The 24947-nt window shown below is 43.8% G+C and overlaps 1 protein-coding gene across 1 annotated transcript; it reads left to right on the top strand.

Annotated features, from left to right (window-relative positions):
• Window positions 1-908: 908 nt before the first annotated feature.
• fam83c (family with sequence similarity 83 member C) lies at window positions 909-24664 on the top strand. Its single transcript, XM_072556201.1, has 4 exons — window positions 909-1501; window positions 6190-6357; window positions 8305-8429; window positions 21916-24664. The coding sequence occupies exons 1-4, from the start codon at window positions 1001-1003 to the stop codon at window positions 22751-22753; spliced, it is 1632 nt and encodes a 543-aa protein (XP_072412302.1). The 5' UTR covers window positions 909-1000; the 3' UTR covers window positions 22754-24664.
• The last annotated feature ends 283 nt before the right edge of the window (window positions 24665-24947 follow it).

Here is a 24947-nt window from a genome sequence, read left to right as displayed (position 1 = left end):
TTGGGTCCAGTGACCCTTCCTCAGAACCTAAACATTGAATTCAGCCTCGCATCTTGCTGCACTGGGATTTGGTACCATGACTTTTGGAATAGACTTCAACCGATTGCATTTATAGAGCACCTTAACCATGCCAAGGTGCTCCACAGGAGGAGAATATCACACAAAAAAAGAAACCAAGCTAAAGAAGGAGACATTTGAGCAGGTGATTCAATAGCTTGATTAGGAGTAGGTTAAAGGAAGGGTGATTTAGGGAGAGAAACCCTGAGATCTAACCTGGACAGCTGAAGGTGCACAGTCATTGGTGGTGTGACTGAGGAGTGAATAATGTGGAGAATGCACGTGGCCCTTTGGGTCTATGCTGGCCAAAAACAAGGACCTAACTATTCTCATTCCATTTCCAGTGCATGGACACACAACCTTGTCACCTTGGCATTGCAAGAGTCCATTCAAAGACTTCTGAGTTGTCCTCAAGGTCCTCTCTATGAAGCGCAAAGTAAACAAAACACAAACACCAAACTGCTGTTGGGGGGAGGGCAGGGGGAAGAGAATGTAAGAGAAATGAAGAACAAACCTGATGAAGGAGCAGGGCTCCGAAAGCTAGTGCTTCCAATTAAACCTGTTGGACGATAACCTGGTGTTGTGTGATGTCTAACTTTAAACATAATGTGATTAGTTGTGAAGAAGGGTCACTGGGCTCTTGTTTTCTCTGTTGCTGAGTTTCTCCAACAAACTCTGTTTGCTTTATTCCCGGGACTGAAAGGAAGATTTCGGGTTACCCTGGGAGGAATTTTGGATGGTTGTGTTCAGATCCGGTTGGTCGGCAGGTGAACAGGTGGGAGGTGTGGCTGAGGATCAGTTTCAGCCTCTGGGGAATGAGCTGTATTATTCAGTACTTGTTGCAGGGAGTGGGGAGAGAGAGAGAGAGAGAGAGAGAGACAGAGATAGTTCCCAGCTCCAGCTTGAGGTGGAGTGGCCAGAGACAAGGAAGAGTTTGACCAAGATGATGAATGTGAATGGGAACTTACTGCCCAAAGGCAGTTCCCGTAAGCCCCTGGGGAAGCTGGCTCAGAGGTTGTTGGAGGTGAAGAGTTCCTATCGACAGAGCTCCGGCTTGGAGCTCAGTCACAGCGAGGTGGCCAGGCTGGCGACAGACGCGCTGCTGGAGTCCGGGCCCGCCGCTTACCGCCGGGCACTGACGAGCGAGAGGGAACTGAGCTTCCTCTCCGAGCAGGAGATCGCCTACATCAGCCAGAGGGCCGGAGTGGCCAGGCTGGCCGAGGCCGGCTGTAGTGACTGGGAAGCCGGGGACACGCAGTCGGAGCTGGCCTCGGGCACCTACTTCCCCATGCAGTCCGACTCCGAGGCTCCTGTCCTGGACCTGGGCTGGTCCAGAGGCCACGGCAGTGTCTGTCTACCCTCGGGCACCCAGGTCATCTTCCAAAGAGACAAGACCCACAGCATCAAGGACACCATCCGGCAGCTGCTCAGCAAAGCCAAGTCGGTAGGTGCATTGTCTACTTTCCCCAAGATGTAGAGGGGTCAGTGTTGGACTGGGGTAGACAAAGTTCAAATTCACACACCACCAGGTTACAGTCCAACAAGTTTAATTGGAAATGCAAGCTCTGTTACTCCCTGTTGGACCATAACCTGATGTTGTGCACTTTCAAGTGTTATAACTGAGAGGAAGTTGCAGATATTACCTTTAGCATGAAGCCCATTTCCCCCAGCCCCTTGTAAGACCCATTGATCGTACTCCCCTACCCTTTCTCCCTAACCCTGCATTCGTTAGCAAGTATTCATCCACTATCCTTTGGGAAGTTTAGTTTTGCATTTTCTTCCACCTCGCTTTTGAAGCACCGCATGCACCAAAAACACACTCCTGTCCACTCTGGTTCTTCACTCCCTGCCCTCTGGTTGCTGTTGAGCCCTCTCCCTGGAAACAGTTGCTTTTGCTCTATCAACATTAGAGTTTGACCATTTCTGTTAAACCTTCCTTCAGCATTTGCAGAGACTAATTCTTTCCAAACTGTTTGTGTAACTGAAGTGCCTCAACCATCATGGATGGGTCCTAAGATCGAACATGGGCACAGAATGAGCTCAGGGTTTAGTGTGATGTCCCACCACAATCAACATGGTCAGAAATCACACAACACCAGGTTATAGTCCGACAGGGAGTTGTTTAATATTACAAGCTTTCAAGAGCAGCTTTTTCGTCAGGTGTTGTGATTGTCAAAATGGACAGAATAAACAAAAGAGTCATCACAGCAGAATAAGCTGCTTCCTTCCTCCAGAGACAATGGATTGCAAAATCTAGGCATATTTAAGGCAGAGGTTGATTTAGATTGTTGGTGACCAAGAGGATTCTCGGGAATGTAGACTTGAGATTAAAATCTCTTTAGCTGTGATTTTATTGAATGGTGAAGCAGGGTTGGAAGGGCTGAGTGGCCTATTCCTGTTCACATATTTGTACAAATAGCCATGCATCTACTCCAGTCCTTCTCAGAGCTGTACGGAGACATCTGTCTTGTTTCATTTAGCATTTCATTTGAGTCCTTTACAAACATCTGAGCTTCCTGTTTGAGGTGTTTACTTTTTGTTTATTAAGTGAAATGACATCCCAGGATCTGCTTCGCTGTCGGAACATCAACTTGTTGTTGCTGAGTTTTCGCTCCCATTGCTCCCTCACAATCCAATTGCCCAGCTTCCCAACCAGATCTTTTTCACTCTTATTTCAAATTATGTTTAATTCATATATTATCAATCCATTTTATAGTTCACCCTGAATGCAGCAGTCCAGAAATGTGCATTGCAGTTGAACTGGTTAAATAGAATACATGGCGCTATAAGCACCTCATGCTACCTAAATGAAGATTAACTGAAGAATGTAAATGTATAGATTGCCTATATGTATATTTGTATTATGTTAAACATATTACCTGTCTACCAAGGGCCAGTACCGTTTAGAACGCTTCAGTTGTTTGTTTGTGTTGAATGAATGAATGAACGAATGAATTGAATTTATTGTCACATGTACCGAGGCACAGTGAAAAGCTTTGTCTTGTGAGCAATACAGGCAGATCACAGAGTTAAGTCGCATCGATAGTAAATAATAGGTAAACAGCGGCAAAAACAAAAACACAGGTACAGGCAAATGTTAAGAGTTTGTGAGTCCATTCAGTATTCTAACAGTCGGGTAGAAAGTGTTACAAAACCGGTTGATGTGTGTATTCAGGCTTATACTTATGCATATACTTAATGTCACAATTAGTTCATGTTACAATTTTGCAATTGGATTGAGATGTGTAAGAGTGCAAAGTACTCAATTAAGAAACAGAATTTTTTGACATTGTCGAAAGTCCACTTTAAAACAGTTAGTAACGCACTTCGAGGCATTTGTCAATAAATGCCTTTCTGCAAAAAAATTAAAATACGGCCTGTGTGGTTTTACTGGTTCCAATTTTTTGCTTTTTTAAAAAAAATTCTTTCACGGAATGTCAGCAAGTTGTTGCCCAAACATAATTTCCCTTGAATGGAGTGATTTATTCAGCCACTTCCAGTGATATTCCATGTCAAGGAGGCCAGGCCCATTTTTCCTGACCCCAGGAACATCTCCAACCTCAGCAGGTGAGGGCACCTTGAACCTGGGTATCAACAATGGACAACGGAAACATCACTGCCACCTGTTGGCGGCTGTTAGAGGTTGCCCTTTCACTCCTGTCCGTTTTTGACGTGTGTCCTGACCTCTCTGAATCGTATAACAGGACGTACAGATGGTCCGACCTGACTGTAAACAGGTCAAAGGACCAGATGTCCCAGTTCTGGAGCAAATTACTTTGGCTAATGAGGTAAATCTTGGAGGATTCTGAGACAAAAAGGGGATCCTGATGGTTCTTTCACCGCCTAGGGATCCCTCCCTTACTTACTTCAGTTTTTGTAAAAGTATACCTTCTTCATAAACTGTCTTTGTTATAAATGGGACTTTGAAGAAGATGAAATAAAACACAACTTTTCTCCATTGAACAAGTTGCATTCTTATGTGCTTCAATCCAATTGCTGTAGATGTGATGCTTGCTATACCCATTCAGTGACAAGTATTCAGCCCAAGAGCTATTTAAGAGGAACCAGCCTCTCAGTGTACTATCATTGACAGTGACCTTTCCCCAGTGCACCTTCACAGCAGCTTTCACAAGCTTTAGACTGTTCCTAGACCCTGGAATGTGCCTATCTGCAACACATGGTTTCTTTGCATTGGAAAACCAGAAAGTGTCAGATCGACCCAAGAGCATTTCTCATCAAGTTCACGATTCTCCAGGGATCTTGCTGTGCATCTTGGGAGCAGACCAGAGATCAGAATCTTCTCCTCCCTTCCTTAACCAAGTTCTCTACAGTTTACCAGCTCCAAGGAACTAAGGTTTAGTATTGGGCCCTGACTTTACAGATGCAGCAATTGTACACTTTGTGAACAAAATTCAGCACATACAGATTCCCAGACCAACTGTTCTGGGAATTCATCCCCTCCAGAAACTTCCTGATTACTTTACAATAGCTTTTAAAGGTACATCTCTGCAGGCACATTTTTCTACAATATATTTGCTTGAAATAAAATATACGTCTAGCCTCAGGTTTTGAATTCCTGTGAACGCTGGCTGATTTTTTTCAAAGTGATGGGTATTGGCTCATTGTTCATCTGTGTTATTTGGTGTGACATTGAGCAGGGCGAGTAAATTAAAATGCACAGGTGACAGTAGTTGCTGAAAACTGTGTGGTGATGTCAGCGGCCAAAGAGCTAGCCCTTGTTGAGCATCGGATGACAATATTAGCCAGGTCCCAGATTGTGGATGCGGATGTAAGTTTGCTCACTGAGCTGGAAGGTTTGTTTTCAGACGTTTTGTCACCATATTCGGTAACATCAGTAAGCCTCTGGTGTTATGACCTGCTTTCTATTTGTGTTTAGGTTTTTTTGGGTTGTTGATGTAATTTCCTGTGGTGATGAGCCACATTAACTGCTGTGGGAAATGCGTAGGGACAGAAGTGGCATTGGGGTGATCCTCTCCATAATTTGGCTCAGATTGAGGAAGTGCTAGCTTGATTGCTAACGATGCCCCATTTAACTGGACAGTGGTGACACTTGTGAATGAATAAATTGGAAACCTGAATGAAGAGAAAAATTAGGAGGGGAAGGGGGGGAAGAATTGGGTAGGATCTTGACAAAGATGAGTTAATGAGATTTTGGGACAGAATCCCAAAGCGTTAGGATTGATTGAAGTATGGCAGCCATTGGTGGGTCACGTATGAACAAGGTCAAGACGATGGAGCAGTCAGAAGAACCAAGAATTTAATAGGTTTAAAGGCTGAAGTATGTGAGGGATAGGGAGAAGGAGATCATAGATCATGTCATCACTTTGGCTAAAATAATAAAAGGATTAACATTTTAAATTTGAGGTATTAAGGAGCCAGAAGAGGAGGAGTGATTGATTGGGTATTAGTTTTAAGGATTTAGATAAATGATCGTTAATGGAGTGAACAATGGACGATAATTTGAATGCTCCATGAACTGGTCACAGGCATAACCGATGGTTTCAGCAGCAGACACAGCTGAAAGGAAAAGATAGAGAAATAGTCACAAAAAGTTTTAAATGGAAAGTTATTTTTAAATTAGAAAAGCTTAGTCGGAGAATGGTTGGATGTGGAATAGTCTGTCACAGAGTGTTGCTGAATCAATGTCTCTATATCGTTATTGTGGGAATTAGGTAATTGCTTGGCAGAGAGGGATATAATGGGATATGGGAAGCAATGGAATAAAGGAGCTGAGGTGAAGGAAAGGACTGCTGGTCAGTTTCTGGGTTGTGACAATCTATAATCTGATCTGCCTCAAATATAAAATCTGTTCAGTGAATTTTATAAGATGTTTTGCCATCTGTCATCTCGAGCAATTTAAATTAATTGCTGCTTTTTCACTGTTCCATGCAGTTGCTTTCATTCAGGCTAATTATCTCCTGATGCTCCTTCTGCTGTTTTAAATCCAGGGAGAAGGTTCGAAACTGTTCAAAAATTACTGTTGGAGCCACCTTCACGTGGTATCGTGTTTGTTTCTACTGTGTTTTCAACAAGTCCTTTTGAAAAAGTAGGAAGAATGTATAAGAATGGAATTGGTGTTTCTTAATTGTTCATGCCCTCTTTTCTTTGCAGCTCATCGCGATTATGATGGATCTGTTCACTGATGTTGACATATTTTGTGATTTGTTGGAAGCTTCTGCGAAGCGAGGAGTCCCCGTCTACCTACTTCTGGACGAAACTAACCTGGAACACTTTATGCTAATGTGTGATGAGCTTGACATTCAAAAAGATCACGTGACTGTAAGTGTTTCTTGCTTATCCAATCTTGTGTCAACAGGAAATGGTGATTCTTTTCTAAAACGGCAGGCTTCGTTTGTGCTAGACACCTATTGTCTCAGGGCACATCATAAGTTGCTGCAGAATCTTTGTTCAATATTATCCCAAAATTCCCAATGCAAGAGGACTGTTGTCAGTGGCTGCTCGGTGATGTTGTGTTAAACATGACGCCAGGTTAAACTAATCCTGATAGATAGAGCAGGCTCAAGGAGCTGAGTGGCCTACTCTTCCTTTTTACTCTGTTCCTATGAAAGCAAGAAAACCAGGAAGCTATTCAATCTCTTGAGCCTGTTCTGTTATGTAATGAAGAGGACTGTGGGAGAAGGCAGGGGAATGGGATTGGAAATGGACTAGGAGAGTTGTTCTTGGAGAGAGCGAGCAAGTGGTTTGCAAGGTCTCCTTTCTTGCCATAACCAATCCAGAATTTTATCCTGATTGCATCATTGGATGGGAATGGAGGCATGGCTTCTTTGGCAAGATGGCGGCAGAGTCAGGCGCTCCAGTCGCAGCTCCCCTGCTCCACCCATTCTGTTTCATTTCTTTCTTCCTTTCTGTGCTTCTGTCTTCACCTAATGACTTGGGCTTACCTGGAGGGGAATGATCCCCGGAGGCAAATTCTGGAGCAGAGGCTGGCGCTGGGGGTAGCAGAGAAGAGCGAGTCCCGGAGGGAAGGCCAGGGCAGGGGGAGGGGAATGAGTCCCCGAGCGGAGACTGAATGTGGTGCCGGGGGAGAGTGAGTCTCCAAGAAAACTTACCTCTGAGTAGCTGAGAGTTGGTGTGGAGTGGACTGGAGGCTTGGGGATGGTTGTTGGACTAGGGCCTGACGTAGGTGGTCAGACCACGTGTGGAAGCCCCTGTGCTGAGCTACTACAATGGTAATATTTATTTGTCACTTGTTTATCTGACTAATGTGTATCCCAGAGGTGGGGAACCTTTTCATGTTGGAAGGCCACATTGTAATCTAATAAGACCACATCCAAGACATGCCAATAGCCCTTATGACTTACCAATTTTTTTAATTGTGGCAGTCAGTCTGTGAGGATTATTTAGTTGAATTTTCTTTTACTCTCTGGTATTTTAAATACATTCATTTTAAGATTAAAATAAAAATAATAAAGGATGAAAAAAATTAATAAAAAATAAAAGATTTGTTCTGCAAAATTTGGATTCATTCAAAAGGCCACACACAATGGCCTAGAAGGCTGCATGCAGCCTTAAGGCCACAGGTTCCCCACCCCCGGTCTATCCTTTTAGTTATGTCTTTTGTATTTAAGATCTGTAACTAGATTCCTTGTACCTAAGATGGCACCAAAAGAGGCAACATTCTAAAACTTTTCACTCACCTCCTGTACTTCTGTACTCGAATACACATGACAGTAAAAGGTATTCTAATGCCCAGGGTTGTGATACATCTGGAGAATGCATCTTGCATTGGAAATACCAACAGTGAGATCAGTACAGATCTGTGAAAGATCTGCTTTGGGGCAGAGAAAGTAATGAGAGTACTGAGGAAATTGCCACTCTCTGGAGGACTGGTATCTGATGCCCTTCAGTATGGTAAGGGCATTTAACATTAGCCACTCCAGTGGCTGATCAGGAAACCCATCGGTATTCTTTGGCTGGACTAAAATTAGATTGTGATATTGAACAAATAGAAACACTGTCTTAACTAGTAAATATTTTTCAGGAAACTTGGTGCGATTATAAAAATCTTTGGATTTCTACCAGACCCAGACCCATCTTAGTGGGTTTCTTCATTCTCTAACAATGGTGTAGAGTTGGTTTCACTCTGTACCAGGCAATTACAAACGCAATTGTTGTTTGAAGTTCAAGTGGAGCACCAGAGGCTGAGTTTTACAGCTTGATTAACCTCTCTCCCATATACTCATACAGTCTATTTTCCTCTTCCAGAACATGCGAATCAGGAGCGTGGTGGGAGACACATACTGTACAAAGTCTGGGAAAAAGTTTAGTGGCCAAGTCCTGGAAAAGTTCATGATAATTGACCTGGAACAAGTGGTGGCAGGTTCATACAGGTAAATAAAGAGCACATGATTTACACTGAATATTTCAAATTATTGCCTTATCAATCTTCCCATGCTTTCTTCCTAACTGCTGTCATTTTAACATGTACTCATGCCTTTAATTTCTCCAAGTATCGAAATGATCAGTACTCTCTTAGCCAGACTTCCACCCTCTATTCTTCACAGGAATCAGCTTATCCAAATCTCCTCCTTGTAAAGACTTGATTCCATTCTCCCAGATTATCCATCTCTGTTACATCTGTTACAATGATGCCACCTTCCAGCAAGGGGGTTTCAGAAATGTCCACTTTTTTACCTCAACCTACCATCGTGCTTCACAGGAGCAACTCATTTCCCTTGTGTCTGCCCTTGCCCGTTCTCCTCCCTCCCATAACAGTGACAGGTTCCTCACTTTCATCCCCACAGCATCCACATCCAGAGAATCATAAGCCGCCATTTCTGCCACCTCCAACGGGATGCCACCACCAGACACACATTCCCCTCCCCACCCTTGTCAGCCTTCTGCAGGGATTGTTCTCTCCAGGACACCCTGGTCCACACCTCCTCCTTTCCCAGTACCTCTCCACCCCACCTCCCCCCCCCCCCCCCCCCCCCCCCCCACCCCGCACCTTCCCCAGAAATTTCAGAAGGTGCAACATTTACACCTACTTATACAGTACATGCCCATACATTCCTCACTATCCAAGGTGAAGCAGTGCTATACCTGCATTTCACACAATCTACTCCACTGTATTTGGTTCTCGCAATGTGGTCAGTGAAACACACACTACGTTCTGTTTGCAAAAAAGACTCTGAGCTTCCAGTTGCCTGCCACTTTAACACCCCACCCTGTTCCCTGGCTGAGATCTCTGTGTCGGGTTTTCCGCAGTGCTCCAGTGAAACTCGGTGCAAGCTGGAAGGACAGCACCTTGTTTTCCACTTGGAGACCCTGCAGCCTTCAGGACTCAATATTGAGTTCAACAATTTCAGGGCTTGAGCATCTTCTCCCATGCCCTTACCCCAACCCCCAATCCCCAACTCTGTTGTGACATAGTCATACAGCACAGAAACAGAGCCTTTGGTCCAACCAGTCCATGCTGAAGATAATCTTAAACTAAACTACCCCACCTGTCTGTTTTCAGTTGATTCAGTAATGGTCTGCATCCTGGTGAATCACTTCTGCACCCTCTCCAAAACATCCACATCCTTTTGGTTAATGTGGCAACCAGAACTGTACGCTTTATTCAAAATGTGGCTGAACCCAAAGGTTTGCACAACTGTAACATCACCTGCCAACTCTAGTACTCAATACCCCGTCCGATGAAGGAAAGCAGGCTGTATGCCTTCTTGACCAGTCTACTGACCTGCGTTACCACATCCAGGGAAGAATGGACCTGAACACCCAGATCTCCCCATACATCAATTTTCCCCAGGACTTTTCCATTTACTGTATAGTTTGCTCTTGAATTGCATCTTCCAAAATGCATCACCTCGCATTTGTCCAGATTGAACTCCATCTGCCACTTCTCTGCCCAACTCTCCAATCTATCTATATTCTGCTGTATTCTCTGACAGTCCCCTTCACTACCTGCTACTCCACCAATCTTAGTGTTAACTGCAAACTTGCTAATGAGGCAACCTACACCTTCCTCCAAATCATTTATGTATTTCACAAATAACAGTGGTCCCAGTGCATGTGAATATAGGTTGTTGTAATATGACACTTCAGTCCCCTAAACTCTATCTTTAATATTGCAGCTTAGCCTCAGTGTTAGGAGACTGTTTCAAAAGTACAATTTCACAGCTTCTTTTCCCTCCTTCCCAAATCAGACCGGTCTGAAATCCGAATTGGCTGCACTCCACTTTTTATAGATTAGTATCAGGAATGACATTGGCCTTGTCCCAAGAAAGGAACTCAACAGATACCGAGAAGGTGGAAGAGAGAGCATGTGTTAGGCTTCCATTGACATCTGTGGCTATTTCATTTTAAATGTAATTAGATTACTTACAGTGTGGAAACAGGCCCTTCGGCCCAACAAGTCCACACCACCCCGCCGAAGCGCAACCCACCCATACCCCTACATCTACCCCTTACCTAACACTACGGGCAATTTAGCATGGCCAATTCACATCTTTGGAGTGTGGGAGGAAACCAGAGCACCCGGAGGAAACCCACGCAGACACGGGGAGAATGTGCAAACTCCACACAGAGAGTCGCCTGAGGTGGGAATTGAACCCGGGTCTCTGGCGCTGTGAGGCAGCAGTGCTAACCACTGTGCCACCGTGCCGCCCACGGATTGGATCAACAAAATTACTGAATTTAAAATATATCCCATTGGCTGTAGATACACTGATCAGACATTACTGGATGATCATGATCAGGTTTTGGGGAAAGATGGAGTTAATCAGGATGACAATTTCCCGCTTTGTACAGAGTATTGGTCAGAAGGTACAACTTGGCTTCTTATTACTGGGCAGCGTGGTTAGCACTGTTACCCAGGTTCAAGTCCGGCCTTGGATGAGTGTCTGTGTGGAGTTTGCACATTCTCCCCGTGTTTGCGTAGGTTTCCTCTTGTAGTCCAAAGATGTGCAGATTAAGTGGATTGGCCTTGCTAAATTACCCATAGTGTCCAGGCATGTGCAGGTTAGGTGGGTTAGCCATGGGAAGTGCACGTTTACAGAGATAGGGTGGTGGGATGTTCTTTAGAGTGTCAGTGTGAATTTGATGGGCCACGTGGCTCGCTTACCCACCATAAGGATTCTGTGATTCTTTTGGGCTTTTTTTTTTGCTGCTGGAAATCTTGTTTTTTTTAACTGAATGAATTAATAGTTTTTCCTTCATTTTACCCCACCCTTAGCCTGAGGTCATGGTGACTAAATGCATTTCACTGTGTGGTAGGAAGGAACTGACAAAGGCCATATAGGGATGGGCATAATATTATGGCAGTGCCAGCAAATTAACTTGAGACTGTTGTTTTCGCATGTTCCAGCCAGGTCTCAGTGCTTCACCTCAGTTAATGAAATGGGACTGGAATTCACAGTTACTGCTCTGAATTGTATTTTAGATTCTGCTGATTGTGATTTGCTGATTAGTGTCAACGTTCAGTGGATATTTGAATGGAGAGAATCTGAGAGGGGCACTTGTTGACCAAAAAACACTAAAGAACTGGCATTTTTATGTCTTTCAAAACCTCTGGGCTTTTTAAAAAAAAATTATAGAATCCCTACAGTGGTAAACAGGCCATTTGGCCCAACACATCCACATTGACCCCCCAAAGAGTATCCCACCCAGACCCATTCCCCTACCCTACAACCCTACATTTCCGATGACTAATGCATCTAACCTGCACATCCCTGTACTCTATGGGGTATTTAGCATGGCCAATTCACCTTTTCTGCACATATTTGGACCGTAGGAAGAAACCGGAACACCCAGAGGAAGACAGTGCAAACACTGGGAGAATGTGCAAACTCCACACAGATAGTCGACTGAGGCTGGAATCGAACCCAGGTCCCTGATGCTGTGAGACAATAATGCCCACAGACAGCAAATGATAAATGACCACAAGGAGAGGGAATAATGAACCTGCACAAAACATCAGGAAATCCAAAAGCAGCAGCTTGTATCAGGCAAAACAGACATAAATGCAAATACACTCTGCATTTTGTATTCTCATTAAAAAAATACCTATAGGAGTGGGGTTTACTTGCTGTTATGTAAGAGGAGCAGATCAGTGAATATGCATTACTGAGCGGATATCAACTCTTGTTTAGTGAATTGTAATTTTCAGCAATACTGTCCCCACTGTTTACAATCACCATTTATAATGGAGCAACTGTCAATTAATTCCTGATGAAGGGCTTTTGCCCGAAACGTCGATTTTACTGCTCCTCGGATGCTGCCTGAACTGCTGTGCTCTTCCAGCACCACTAATCCAGACTGTCAATTAATACAAAACACTACTGATCATTGATTGTCAATGTAAGAGTCAATGCCTAAGTTGCTGCTTGTAATTAATACATTAAGTGGGGGACAATGCCAGGTCATACTCCATCCTGAGGTACCTAAAAGGCTCTGTTAATTTCAGGCAAAGTCAAGCAGTTTCAATCAGCTGCTAACAGCTGGTTTGGGTGGGATTCTGTCCGTGAAGTGTAACTGTTAATATCTTGTTAAAAAGAGACTGTTCCCAAATGGAGACTTTGCTACTTAAAACGTTAAGTTACTTTGTTTTGTCCATGACATTCAATGGGAACTGTACCGATAAGCACAAAACATCAAAGTAAAGCTTTGTGTCAGCCTTCAGGCTAAGATGTAAATCTGTGGTTGGGCATTATATAAAATAAACCTGGGATCCTGTTGTGCTTGTTCAAAAGTGATGAGTCAGGTACGAGTCTTTTTTTTAAAAAAAGGAATGCAGTATTGTCTTTGGGTAATCCTTATTTTTAAATGAGTCATGGATAAATGAACTGTATTATTTAAAATAGTGAATGTTGTTGCCAGAGGTACTTTGCATTTTTAAAGAGTGGGAGAAATCCCATCAAAAAGATTGCTGAGGCTGGGACCAGTGAAGGTGTCAATACCGAGGTCACCAGGTTTTTGTTGGTTATGTTGTAAAGGTGTGTCAGTTACCCATACAGCAGCATGATGCTAACATCTTTAGCTGAGTACTCCTGAAGTACTCCAGTTAATGATCTGAGGATGTGAGTTCAAATCTTGCCATGGCTGCTATAAGTGATGTTAAGCTTGAAAGGGTTCAGAAAAGATTTACAAGGATGTTGCCAGGGTTGGAGGATTTGAGCTACAGGGAGAGGCTGAACAGGCTGGGGCTGTTTTCCAGGAGCGTGGGAAGCTGAGGGGTGACCTTATAGAGGTTTATAAAATTATGAGGGGCATGGATCAGATAAATAGCCAAGATCTTTTTCCCCGGATAGGGGAGTCCAAAGCTAGATGACATACGTTTAAGGTGAGAGGGGAAAGATTTAAATGGACCTGAGGGACAACCTTTTCACACAGAGGGTGGTGTGTGTATGGAATGAGTTGCCAGAGGAAGTGGTGGAGGCTGGTACAATTACAGCATTTAAAAGGCATCTGGTTGGGTATATGTATAGAAAAGATTTAGAGAGATATGGGTCAAGTGCTGGCAAATGGGACTAGATCAGCTTAGGATATTCAGTCGGCATAGAAGAGTTGGACCAAAGGGTCTGTTTCCGTGCTGGATAACTCTGTGACTTTATGCCAGCCAGTGGCATGCAAATTCAATTAATGCATCAAGAATATAAGATTATTGATAGTTGTTTAAAAACTCAACTGGGTTTATTAATGCCCTAGCAAGCCACTCAGTTCAAGGGAAGTTAGCAACAATTCAAGGCCTTGCTAGTGTTACCCACAGTCCATGTGGGAATAAGGGGGGAAAAGTTGATTTTATCACATGGCAGTAAGGGACTGAGTCTTTAACATCCTGATGCTGTGTCCCTTACTGGAAAGAGTTAAGAGTTATTAATCCCAGTATTGTGCGATCTTATTGGTTACAGAGACTGTCACTGCCCTCAGTTGATTCGGATTTAGTAACACACGTTGACTTGGCTCTTTTCCTCTGTCACACTCATTAATCCTCAAACAATCAACTCCCTGATGCAATCAGCACACCGTGCTTTAATGAAAAACGTACAGCTGAACCCAACCACCCACCCAAACAAAAGGTACATTAAACATCAGGAGACCTTTTTAAAAAAAGCGTTAAAAATATACACCAGTCCTAATGCAGCTGGGAAGGAAATAAAAGTAAGGTTTCCTATATCTGCCTTTCACTGTAAATGCCAGTTTGTACAGAACTAGGGGTGATTTAGATTTCATTTTAACCTGATTTTAATAATAGATCTCCGACCACGCTATGTTTCAGTACTGAAAGAAGCCATTCTGCCCAGTGTGCCGAGCTGACATTTTGAAAGAGCAATCAAATTATTCTCACATATACCACCTGTTTCCCACATAATCCTGCATTTTCCTCCATTTCAAGTATTCATCCGATCCCATTTTGGAACTTATTCTTCATAGAATAATAAAATAAGTGAATCTGCTTCTGAACAGTACATTCCTAATTCATTTCCCAATTCAATGCATTACAAAAAAAACTTCCTGTCTTCCCCCTCCACACCCTCTGCTTGTTAATCAAATAATCTTCAATCCACACCCTCTCATTGCTGATCCTTTTGCCAATGGGAACCCACAAATGGTAATAGAAGCAGACATAAGTGAAGGAAACTTTGACCCATCAGTGAATAATTGAGAAGTGACTGATCCAGTTACCAGTTAAAGGGGCTCTGAGAATTGAGGACATTAAAGGTGTGTTTCATATGGGCTCGTGACACCCATTTTTAAAAGATGTAGATGGCAATAAAGTTTCAAAAACAAAAACAGAAGTTGCTGGAAAAGCTCAGCCGGTCTGGCAGGGTCAGTGAAGAGAAATCAGTGTTAACGTTTTGGGTCCAGTGACCCTTCCTCCCTTTGATTAACTTTGATTTCTCTTCAAAGATGCTGCCAGACCTGCTGAGCTTTTCCAACAACTTCTGTTTTTGTTTATGATTTACAGCATCTGCGATTCTTTCAGTATTATTCAGGAAAGTTTCATAGAGAGCAGTGTATGGTTTTAAATGGTATATCTTCTGGCTACCCATTTGAACAGGAGGTCAGTGCCTTTCACATTGTTACCCTCGGCACAGTGGAACTGAAAGGCGGTGCGCCTATTATTGCCACCCCTTCTTGCAAACCCCGCCCCCACCACCACCCCCAACTTTCCTCCCTCACTCCCTGCAACCTATCATCAATAAATTATACGTGGCACAGGTCTGGCCTATTCCCAGAACCTGTGCTGCTGCAGTCACCCGGGCCATCTTCCAGTTTATATGGAGGTCAAAGATGGACCGGGTCCGAAGGGACTCGCTGTACAAAGATCTGGGCAACGGGGGAAAAAATACACCCAATGCCACCCTCACCCTGATGGCCACCTTTGTGTGTGGCTGCATCAAGCTGTGCGTGGATCCCCAGTACGCAAACACCAAGTGTCACTACGTACTGAGGTTCTACCTGTCCCCGGTGTTGCGAAGGATGGGCCTGGCCTCACTGCCGCGGAACGCTCCGAGTAGTTGGAGCGTTCCCTATCACCGGTCCTTCATGGAGAAATTTATGAAGAAAAACACCTTTGACCACAAGTCCATCAGGAAGTGGTCAGCACGTAGTGTTCTTGAGACCCTTCAGGAAAAGGAGAGGGCGGATCCTATCGAGCAGTTCCCTGAGCAGACTGTCAAAACCATTTGGCAGAATGCCTCATCGCCAGAACTTTCCAACAAGCACCAAGACATGGCTTGGCTGGTGGTGAGAAGGGCTCTGCCTGTGAGATCCTTTATGCACGCCCAGACTCTCAGCCGCACCGCACGCTGCCCTCGAAGCGGCTGCGGGGGGTACGAGACTGTCACACACCTCCTTCTGGAATGTGCCTACGCAGAGGAAGTCTGGAGAGGAATGCAGTGGTGTTTGTCGAGGTCCGCCCCGAGCAGCACCGTGACGCGGGACTCCGTGCTCTACAGCCTGTTCCCCGGGACGCACACCGAGACGAACATCAACTGTGCCTGGAGGATCATCAACTCGGTGAAGGATGCTCTCTGGGCGGTCCGAAACCTGTTGATCTTGCAGCTGAAGGAGTTGACCCCGACTGAGTGTTGCAGACTGGCACATTCCAAGGTCCAGGACTATGTGTTGAGGGACACGCTGAAGCTTGGGGCAGCTGCCACCAAGGCGCAGTGGAGAAAGACCAACATGTAACATCTGCCTGCCTAAAGAAGAACAGGGGGCCCGTGCAGTCATTTGGGCTCCGCTGGCGCCTCAGCTAAAAATGTAATCGTACAGACCTGTAAATAGGAATGATTACTCTGTTTCGGTATGCAAACAAATGGAATGTTTACATATGTATGGCATGTCCAGTTGTATAGATCATATATGCAGACATTGGGTAAACGTAGGGCCAGGCTTCAAGGTGATCCACTGCACAGCTAAGTAGAACTGTGGGAGTGCTCCATTATCTAAGATGCTGCTTTTGAAAGGAGACATTAAACAACCATTGTCTCCAGTAGACATGAAAGATCTCACAGCACTATTTCAAAGAAGAGCAGAAACTTCCTTCTCAGTGTCATGGCCAATATTTACGACTCCACTGACACCTACACCAGACTGTCTGGCCATTGATACATCACTATTTGAGGTATTTGCTATATGCAAATTGGCTGATATGTTTCCTACTTTGCAAGGGTTACTCAGCTTCAACAGCATGTAATTGGCTTCAGTAAGCACTTTGTGATATCCTGGCGTGGTGAAAGGTACTACATAAAGGCAGTGCTACCTTTCCATGTCCCAGACCTCCAAAAAGCTGAAGTCCCTTCCCTCCATCAGGTTTATAAACTGGGATTTGACAGAAAAGTAGATTTGTATTTTAACTTCCATAGCTCAGTATCTATCAATCTTTGACTGAAAATGCCAAAGCAATGTTGGGATTGTATCCTGTGAACTGTTTGTATGTCACACACAGGAACAAATGATTCATAGATCACAAGTTACTAGCAAAATGCCAAGAACCTGATCCCACACACTTACAGGCTCTCTGTTTAGCTCTGATCTACATTGTGTTTAATTCTTCCTTAAACGATGCACGGGAACCCAGATTACAATCAACCTTACTTTTTACCTCAGGTGGTTCAAGAAAGTGGTGCCTGAACAGATTTGTTTATGTATATCAAAAACATGTAGGGTCCCTAACCCACATCTCCCCACTATAGGAAGGATTTTGTGAAACGTGAAAGGATTCAGAAAGGATTTACAAGGATGTTGCCAGGTTTGGAGGGTTTGAGCAATTGGGAGAGGCTGACTAGGCTGGGGCTGCTTCCCTGGAGCGTTTGAGGCTGAGGGGTGACGTTATAGAAGTTTATAAAATCATGAGGGACATTGGATAATGTGAATAAACAAGGTCTCTCCCCTAGTGTGGGGAGTACAAGTTTAGAGGGGAAAGATTTAAAAGGACAAATGGACAACTTTTACATGTAGAGGGTGGTGCGTGTATGGAATGAGCTGCCAGAAGAAGTGGTAGAGCCTGGTACAATTACAACACCTAAGAGGCATCTGGATGGGTATATGAATAGGAAAGGTTTAAAGGGATGTGGACCGATGGGACTAGATTTATTTAGGATATCTGGTCAGCATGAACAAGTTGGACGACCGAAGGGTCTGTTTACACTCTGTACGTCTTGTGCAGGAACCTCAAACCAATAGTCCTATAGCAAATCCACTTACCTTACACATGCCTGGACACTGCAGGTGATTTATCACGGCTAACCCACTGAACCTGCTCATCCTTGGACTGTGGCAGACACGAGGAGAATGTGCAAACTCTACACAGACAGTCACCTGAGGCTGGAATTGAACCCAGGTCCCTGGTACTGTAAGGTAGCAGTGCTAACCACTAAGCTACCATGCTGCCCTTTACATCTTAAAATGTACTTGATTTGGCTATAAACCATCTCATGCTGTCCTGTAAGAATCATTCCTTCTGTTCAGCAGCAACTATCAATGTCAATAAGAGATATCATGGAATATTGTTCTGTGAACCAACAACTGTTAAAGTAGCAGCCGTAGGAACTAATTAAATGCACAGAGGACATTGCTCAACACTTGAGTCATGCTCGTACATGAAAAGAAAATTAATTTGCCTGACAAGTTGAATTTGCAGCATTTGCTATTTTGACCTGGAGCATGGGAGCTGGCTCCCCTTCTCATCTGTAATTTGTCAAAGAGGCAACTATTTCAAAATGAAAAAGAGAAGTTTTATTGGGTGGCACGGTAACTCAGTGGTTAGCACAGTTGTATCACACCCTCAGGGAGTTTGGTTCAATCCCAGCCTTGGGTAACTGTCTCTGTGGTGTTTACACTTTCTCCTTGTTTCTGCTGGGTGTTCCAGCTTCCTCCCAGAGCTGGTTAGGTTAGGTAGATTGGCCATGGAAATGTAGGGGGGGGGAATAGGTTTTTGTAAGATGCTTCTCAGAGGGTCAGTGCAGATTCAATGGGCTCAATCTTTCTGCACTGTAGGGTTTCTGTCTTTGCAAATAAAATGGCGTGTTGTCAATGAGCTCACCAGACTTATGTGGCTCCAGTTATAATCCTGGGCCATCAACCCAGAGGTGGGGAGGTCAAATCCTGTTGGGAAACTGAATTCTGTCAATTCTGGGCTGGCAGCAAAGGAACTAAATATGAAACCTGCAGGATTTTCTTAAAGACTCAATTAACCACCGGATACTTTGCAGAGGGGATACATGGTTTGTGTAATCCTTAATGTCCTCTCAGTGTAAGAAACATTCCCACTTTGGGGCAACTGGTGATGGTGGTAAATGAACACCAACACCACCAATGTCTAGGAAATCATTAAATGGTCAAGATAATGTGAAATCTTTGTTCTGTAACAATAGATGCTTTCTTTTACTGAATTTAGCTTTTATTCTGAAATAAAAACCTTAAAAACCCATGAGATGCAAATCAAACGTCCCTCCACCACAGGAATCATGTTGGCATTGTTTATTTTGGATTTTGTTAATCTGATGGTAGCAGGGCCGTGCTTTCTTGTCTCAGCATGTTGTAGTTTATAATAGATTATCCTAAAATGGGTGATTAGCTAAAATTCCCATGGCTATTAAAGGGGAGCTTAGTTTCGACACAGTCTTTGCAGGAGCTGGATTAGTGAATCATTTGGATCAATGTTGTGGAATTAAATGAAAAAAAAAGACAACATTATTTGCCCAGCATCTGAACAGGGGCCCAATCTCTCTGACCCAAAGTAGGTTATCCTATGAGGACAGGTTAAATTGGAAAGGTTTGTTTCTGCTGGATTTTAGAAGAAGGAAGTGTGTGTTGATTGAAATGTGTAGAATGCTGAATGGCCTTAACAAGGTGGGCGTGGGAAGGATGCTTCCTATGGTGCAGAACCATTGGGTACTGTTTAAAAATTAGGGGTCACCCTTTCAGGGTGGAGATGGGAAGATGTGTTATTTTCCTCGGGAGGGGAGTACGCCATTGGAACTCCCCACCTCAGAAAGTGACCTAGGCAGGGCATTGAATATTTTGAAGTCCGAGAGAGATTCTTGTTAATCGAGGGTTATCAGGGATAGATGAGACTGTGGAATTCAAAGCACAAATAGATCAGCCAAGAATGGCAGAGGATGCTGAAGGGGTTGCATGGTTTACATCTGCTCCGGTTTTGTATCTTTCTTCATTCATTCACGGTCTGTGGGAATCACTGGCTGGGTCAGCATTCATTGTCCTGAGAGCAGTTACGAGTGAGCCACTTTGCTGTCGGTCTGGAGTCACATCTAGACCAGACTGGGTAAGGATGGCAATTTTCTTCCTGAAAAGGCATGAGTGAACCAGATGAGGTTTTCCCCCAACGATTATTTAGTGGTCATTATAATACTCTTCATACCAGATTTTTTAAAACTCAAATTCCCAATCTGCTATGGCAGGATTTGACTCCAGGTTAACTCCAGAATATTAGCTGGGTCTTTGGATTAGTACTCTACTGATAGTACCAATAAGCCATTGTGAATCCTCTCCTTCCATTTTCATTTAGCCACCAATTTATACTGTTCTTCAATGTTGACACAGTCTGCTTCAAAAAAAAACAATTTCAGCTCCACCACCTGACACACAAAGCTGAGGGGGAAAAATGTACTGGGTGCCCACAATCTCCTAAGTTTAATCATATTTATCTCACCCTGTGTGTGATTGCCTATTTTAGTAAGCAGTTCATGGGCATAAATTGCACAAGTCCCCAACTTGGATATAGGGACTGAGGCCTTTCTTTAATCTCTGTATGAGAGCAGGTGTCTGTCAAGATGAATAACTGTGCCAGCAGAAATCCAGAGAGCTGCTGGAGCAGGTGCCAAACAGGTGCTGAAGTGCTGACTGGTGGATATTGCAGCCAGTCAGAGATCAGCTCTGGTGAGAAGCTAGGTGTTCCTTTGCAGGGGATCGTAGGGTGGGGCAAAGGTAGGCCACTGTTATGGCGTTCAGTTGCCATTCTCTACTCCCCGTCTGTGCCCACAGTTGCCTCCAGATTGAGGGAAATGGAGCACCACTCCTGCAGGCAGGGTGACTTGCTTTCCCTTTTGGGAAGGAAGGTAACTGGATAAGTGGCAGATTTAGGCTTTAAAATGATTATTAATTGGTAGCATTAAGGTGTTGGATCGAGAAGTTCACCCATGTACCTTCCTGTCAAAAACTTATTTGCTGAGGTGATGAGGAGTGGGTAGGTATCTCTCTGGTGCCAATCCACCCATGATCTGGCTTTCCCTCTATTTGCCCTGTCATTTCTAGAGAGGGGAATGTTCTGTCCCAACAGGAGCCCAAAGAACTCTATCATTGAAACCATAAAGAAGTGGTGTCTGAAGGTATGGAGCTCACTTCCTTATGGTGGGGATGTTGGATGGAGACACAACCCTTTAATAGGGCCAAATGAGTGCAAATGTCTTCATGTTCCTGCCTACTGCTACCCACAGTCTCCTTTTAAAGGACTTTCCTTGGAAGTTAAAGCCAACAAAGTGGTATCCTGATTATGATGCTTCTTCACAGGAAACTCATGTGGGACCTGCATTAGATGTCTGCAGCTAGCTAATCTTGCCCTAGCTATGCCCATTCAGATTTCGGGCATGAATGACCGGTTTAGCCTATCTCATGTTTCAACCCTAACTGAAAGAGATATTCCGTCTAAACATGTATTTGATAATCCAAGTGGAGCTAATACCAGCAGAAACATGCTTAAAAACGAAAAGATTTATGATGTTGGTGGTATTGTGACACTGGTAGGATGGTGATAACATTAATATCATTGGAAGAAAGTTCTCAAGGGAGTCTGGGTACCTCTCATATGGAAAAATGGAGTCTTCCTTACCTTTGCATACATGTTGCAAGCAGGTATCTCTGTGTAGTGTTGGCAGAGGATTCAGAGTAGATAGACCACATTCGACTACAAAGGTAGTGTGATACAGTGGCTCAGTGGTTAGCACTGCTGCCTCACAGCACCAGGGACCCAGGTTTGTTTCCAGCCTTGGGTGACTGTCTGTGCGGAGTTTGCACATTCTCCCCGTGTCTGCGTGGGTTTCTTCCAGGTGCTCCAGTTTTCTCCCACAATCCGAAAGTGTGCAGCTTAGGGTGAATTGGCCCTGCTAAATTGCCAACAATGCTCGGGTGTATAAGTTAGGTGCTTTAGTCAGTGGTACATGTCGAGTAATAGGGTAAGGGGATGGGTCTGGGTGGGATACTGTTCAGAGGGTTGGTGTGGACTTGTTGGGCCAAATGGCCTGTTTCCACACTGTAAGGATTCTATGATTGTTTCATCAAAAACACCAAATCATCTACCAGGCTTTCATGTCGTCAAAGATAATTGACCATATGTTTCTTTCTTTCTAGCTTTACCTGGCTGTCGGGACAGGTGCACCTCAATTTTGTCACAGTGTTGACAGGACAGATAGTGCAAGCATTTGATAATGAGTTTCGATGCCTTTATGCAGAGTCGAAACCCCTTGAACGTTTCTCCTCCTCACCAGATGAAGATCTTTCTTATTATACATCCAGACTCAAGATTCTTCCAGAGCACCACATGATGAATGAGAGGCTGGTGGAACCTGTCCATTCCAATCCATCCAGCAGCCAATCCGGGAGTAGTCCTCGCAGTGTCATACAGTTGACTGCTTCAGCTCCTAAAGCATTCTGGGAACGCCAGCAAATCAGCCCTTGTGCTTCCAACAACTCTTCCGACATTGATTGTAAAATCAAAGACAGTGACAAATCAAGCAATAACCCAGCCCATGACCCATTGGCTCGGCAAAGTGGGTTAGGCTTTTATGATGCAAATCCTAACAATGTGCACAGTATGCATTATCCAGTCAACTCTCACTTTCAAAGTCAAGGGGTAGATATCCAGCAAAGAAGAACTCCCGTGGTCCCAACTCGAACAACTAAAATGCCAAAGGATGACTTCTCTGAAGCAAGAAAGCCAACCCCTCCATCGTCCCCACGACTGCGGCTGGATTGCTCCCCAAGGCTCAATCAGAGAGAGACTGTTCATCGAGCTGAAGAGTCTAATGACTCCAGCAAAGATTTACGCAAACCCTCCGGGGGATTTACACGGTCTGGTAATCGACTGACCCTTGGGCACAGCAAATTAGAAATGATGATGGAATATAATGATAAAATGAAGGCCAAAAACGTTTACAGCAGGTTTCAGTTAATGAAACATGGCCCTTAGGTTGGAGGTGGTGGATCTGACAGCGATTTCTTCAGACACTTTCCTGCATAAACATTCCTTGATTGTCCAAAGTTGCTGTGTTGAGTGAAGAGCCAGTTTTCTTTTCCAGTCTTGGGAGGGATGTGCTACGTGGTCAGATAGTGCCAACTCCATGGAATGAAGGCTTCACAGGGTTACCCTGATTTATAGCCACGTGGATAGTGACAATGACAGGTGACATTGTTAATCCTTTAAATCAGTGTCATCACTAAAATAGAGGTCTTGCCTCATGAGAGAGGGGGTACCACTGGTTCCAATCACTTTCCAAATGTGGGAGAGCACTTCTATTTCACTGACTACCCAATGGCAGCGTCCCAGAAAACCAGTCCTGCCTTTCTTTGGTTTGTGTTTATCAGCAGAGGGACATTTGGGCACACACATTGCTCACTGCTATGCAATATTTCTTTCTCTTCGGGCTTCTTATTGTCTCAGCGTGTAGTATTCTCGCCTCCGACTTAGAAAGTTGTGGGTGGAAGATGCACTGCACACACCTAGACACACTATTTAGCCTGACACTCCTGGTGCATAGTTGAGGGAGTGCTGTGTGCAAGTGAGTTGTCATGTTCCCTACCTGACAGTAGTGACTCCACTTCAAATCTGTAAACACTTTGAGATGTTCAAAGAATATGAAAAATGCTGTATAAATGTAAGTTTTCTTTAAACCATGTACACAGTGTCAAATCTCTCATCTCAAAAGTATGAGAGCGTTTATTTTCAGAAATGTTAGCCTTTGAAATATGTGTACAATTTCAATATCACTTTTTCTAACTATCACATTGTGACAAGAGATGCTCTTTAATAGGGATTACAAATATGATCTTTTTGCCTGTAATCAGTAGGTTTTGTATATATTTCTTATTCTTGGATTGTATATTCCAATTAAAAAAAATACTCAGTAGCAAGCTCTCATGAGTTCAAAACCAACGGTTATTGGTTCTCAGTTACCCTGAATTCATGCAACGTTGGTCTCGCACTCAGTCTCATGTATAGATGAGCGCACACAAAGATTGGATACAGTAGAGATTGAGCACCTTCACAGCATTGAATTCAGTCTGTAATGTATGATCTCCAGTCTCTTGTGTGATGGGCCTCTTTAAATGGAATTAAGGGTCAGCCATAATGGTGTGAGACTGGACTTCACATATAGGACTGAGAAACGACGATCGACTTCCTTCTGTAAAGCACATCAGGGAACCTGTCAGGTTTTTATGAGAAATTTGAAATTGAACTACACAAAATGAAATAGATTTGAACAATATATTGCTCTTCCCTCTTGTTCCTACTGAAGTCTACAGGCTCTGACTTATCAAACATGTGCAGGTGTCAGACAGAATCATTGAAACACAACTCTCTTTCAATTTAATTTCTATATTTTTCATCATCTGGAAATTCTAGCTTTGGAAGCCTATCTTCCTAGGAATAGGAGAAAGTGAGGACTGCAGATGCTGGAGAGTCAGAGTCGAAAAGTGTGGTGCCACACTTTTCCACTCCATCCTCCTAGGAATGTCTCAAAACATTAATCATCATCTCTTTGAAGACCATGATTTTGCCAGATAATTCTTAATTGGGCTGGATTTATTTCAACACACCGACATTCCCCCTTTAAGTTATTTTGTGCTTGTTTGTACCTTTGTCCTTGTCTGGCTCGACCTGGTTTATTACGAACTGTGTTTCTCCCAAACACTCCCACTAAAACATACTCCAGTTACTGCCCCACTTCTTCCTTTGTTCCCTAGAATGAGATCCAGTACTGCTGTCTTTCTCTATGGAATGATCAAAAATTTCTTTGGTGCACATTTCAGGAATGCCTAACTTTGCCTTTGAACCTGTTACTGTCCTGTTCTATATTAAAATAAAGTCAATAGTGCATCATCTTGCTATTTGTGTTAACTTCAGACCAGAGAAACTTGTTTCTCTACCTGTTTCATGACTCAGAGCATGTAGAAACACACACACAGAAACCTACGCGTGTATGAAACTGTTCCTCGAACTTCTACTTATACACAAGGGGCTGATCAAATATCCGCATTGAGTAAGCATTGTGATCGGGACAAAGGAAGTATCTTGGATCAAAAGCTCTTATCCCAGCAGCCGTTTCTAGTCAGACACTGATAATTGCTAGCTTTTTAGAGAATCTTACAACCAATATCTCCCA

Source organism: Chiloscyllium punctatum, chromosome 37 (genome assembly GCF_047496795.1).
Source record: "Chiloscyllium punctatum isolate Juve2018m chromosome 37, sChiPun1.3, whole genome shotgun sequence".
Taxonomy (NCBI): domain Eukaryota; kingdom Metazoa; phylum Chordata; class Chondrichthyes; order Orectolobiformes; family Hemiscylliidae; genus Chiloscyllium; species Chiloscyllium punctatum.
Note: the sequence above shows the minus strand (reverse complement) of the source record. Positions and strands in the feature narration are given on the sequence as shown.